The sequence below is a fragment of the Nicotiana tabacum genome, chromosome 23 (genome assembly GCF_000715075.1).
Source record: "Nicotiana tabacum cultivar K326 chromosome 23, ASM71507v2, whole genome shotgun sequence".
Classification (NCBI taxonomy): Eukaryota; Viridiplantae; Streptophyta; class Magnoliopsida; order Solanales; family Solanaceae; genus Nicotiana; species Nicotiana tabacum.
The window spans coordinates 81,094,145-81,096,560 of NC_134102.1; the positions used below are offsets into that span (position 1 = coordinate 81,094,145).

Genomic DNA, 2,416 nt, shown 5'->3' on the forward strand with positions numbered 1-2,416 from the left:
TACTTTTCTGCTTGTTGATGTAAAGTCCTGATAATGCTTCAAATAGCTGGAGTGTAAGATTCAGGTACAGGATTTGGAATATATTTGCCTCACAGAAGATCAGTGTGTCATGAGCATATAATAAATGGGAGATAGTGACTGAGTTTTCAGTGTTTGTGCCTACACTGAATCCTTGAATCCATTGCATCTGTCTGTCTTTTTCCATCATTTTACTTAAACCCTCCATGGCCAGTATGAATAAGAAGGGAAAAAGAGGATCCCCTTGCCTAATTCCTTTCTGAGGTGAAAAGAAACCATCACGACCTCTAAATAGATAGGAAGACCAGTTTAATTGATCAAATGCCTTTTGTATATCCAGTTTACACATAACACCATGTGTGTCAATTTTAAGCCTCCAGTCCAACACTTATTAGCTATGAGAGCTGCATCAGTAATATGTCTGTGTTTAATGAAAGCATTTTGATGAGAAGAAACCAGCTTCCCAATAACCTTTTTCAATCTCTCTGCTAACACCTTGGCCACAATCTTATAAACACTACCAATAAGGCTTATTGGTATGTATTCCATAAGCTCAATAGATCCCTTCTTCTTAGGTATCAAGGCAATGAAAGAGGCATTGCATGATCTCTCTATGTAACAGTGTTGGTGGAAGTAATTTAGTGTTGCCATAATCTCTGGTTTGATGAAATCCCATGACTTCTGAAAGAATGACATAGTAAAGCCATCTAGACCTGGGGCTTTATCAGGGGCACATGATTGAATGATAGCATAAACTTCATCTTCCTCAAAACCTTTTTCAAGCAGCTCACTTTCCTTCTCTGATAGTCTGGCAACATCTTCAAAGTTGGAAGATGGCCTCCACTCTTCATTCTTTGTGTAAAGAGATTGCTAATAATTTAATATCTCCCCCTTGATCAATTATTTATCTTCTGTAATCTCATCGTTTATCTTGAGCTTGTCAATTGAGTTGCATCTCCTGTGAGAGTTGGCCAAAGTCTGAAAGTATTTAGTGTTCCTGTCCCCTTCTTTTAACCATCAGCATCAAGATTTTTGCCTCCAAGAGATTTCTTCAGCTTTAGCGATCTCTTCCAACTCCATTCTTAAAGTCAGAAACCTTTGTTTTTCTGCTTGAGCTGGAGCTCTGCTTTCAGTTGCTTGTTCTAAGGCTAAGAATTCATCAAGAGCCATGCTTATCTTAGTGTCTAACATGCCATAAACTTCTTTGTTCCATTTGGAGATGTCTTTCTTCAAGCTCCTCAACTTTTGAATTAGCACAAAGTCTGGGTTGCCACTTATTGTGTAATTTTGCCACCACCCTTTCACCATATCAATGAATCCCTCTCTTTGAAGCCACATGTTCTCAAATTTAAAGTAAGATGTTGTTGAGTCCCATTCTCCACTTTCTAGCAATAAAGGTTTGTGATCTAAGATGACTCCTGGGGATGCTAGTTGCTTGATGGATCTAAAACTTTCATTCTGTAGAGACCAAGAACCTGTCAATTCTTGAGGCTTGGAAAATATCATCCCCTCTTGACCACGTGTATTGGTCTCCATGTAAAGGCAAATCCATTAGCTGTAGGTCCTCAATTGCTTCAGAGAAGCATCTCACAGCTTTGGTCCTTCTATAACAGTTCAATCTTTCAGATTCATACATACATACATTGAAATCCCCTCCAACAACCCATTGCTCCTCCCAAATGCCTCTGGCTGATCCCAATTCCTACCAAAAATCTTCCCTTTCAGCATTGGAGTGAGGACCATAAACACTTGTAAACCCCATCTGAAGTCCTCATGAAGGCTTTCAAGAAAGCAAGTATTAGTAAAGCACCCCTGGTGAGAGTCAATACACCTACACAATCTCTTATCCCATAGAATAAGAATGCCACCCCTAGTGCCACTAGCCTTCAACTCTGTCCATTCAGTCCACCTATTCCCCCAAATTTGGTAAAGCATATTGGTTGGGATATTCTCCATTTTGGTTGCTTGGAGACAAAGAATGTCAGCTTTCCACTTCCCAACTAGTGATGTGATAGTGCTCCTTTTATCCCTGGTATTGAGGCCCCTAATGTTCCAACTTAGAATTTTAAATTTCATCTGGAAAGAGTCTTGACTTGCCTGCCCCTTTCCTTTTTATTACTTCCTTCATAGTTGATGCCACAGATTAAGTTCTGAACCTCACTTTTCCCTCTTTTCCTCCCTTCCCCTTCTTACTAGTTGAAGAGGGTGATCCCCTTTGTTGTAATTGAACCTGTCTTTTCTGGCCCATTCTCATGATTAAATCAAACATTTTGTGCTCAAATCCAGCTCCTTTGATCTCGAAAGCCTTGCATACTTTACCCAGCACCAATTTGGTCCATTTAGAGGTTTCTACTGTTGTAGGTTGTTGAATTCCTTGCCGGAATCCCTGTAATTCCAG

At 39.9% G+C, this 2,416-nt stretch overlaps 1 protein-coding gene across 1 annotated transcript; it reads right to left on the minus strand.

Moving 5' to 3' along the window:
* Positions 1–327: 327 nt before the first annotated feature.
* LOC142177236 (uncharacterized) lies at positions 328–1,554 on the minus strand. Its single transcript, XM_075245707.1, has 2 exons — positions 1,055–1,554; positions 328–826 (listed from the first exon to the last, which is right to left on the minus strand). The coding sequence occupies exons 1-2, from the start codon at positions 1,552–1,554 to the stop codon at positions 328–330; spliced, it is 999 nt and encodes a 332-aa protein (XP_075101808.1).
* Between the last annotated feature and the right edge of the window lie 862 nt (positions 1,555–2,416).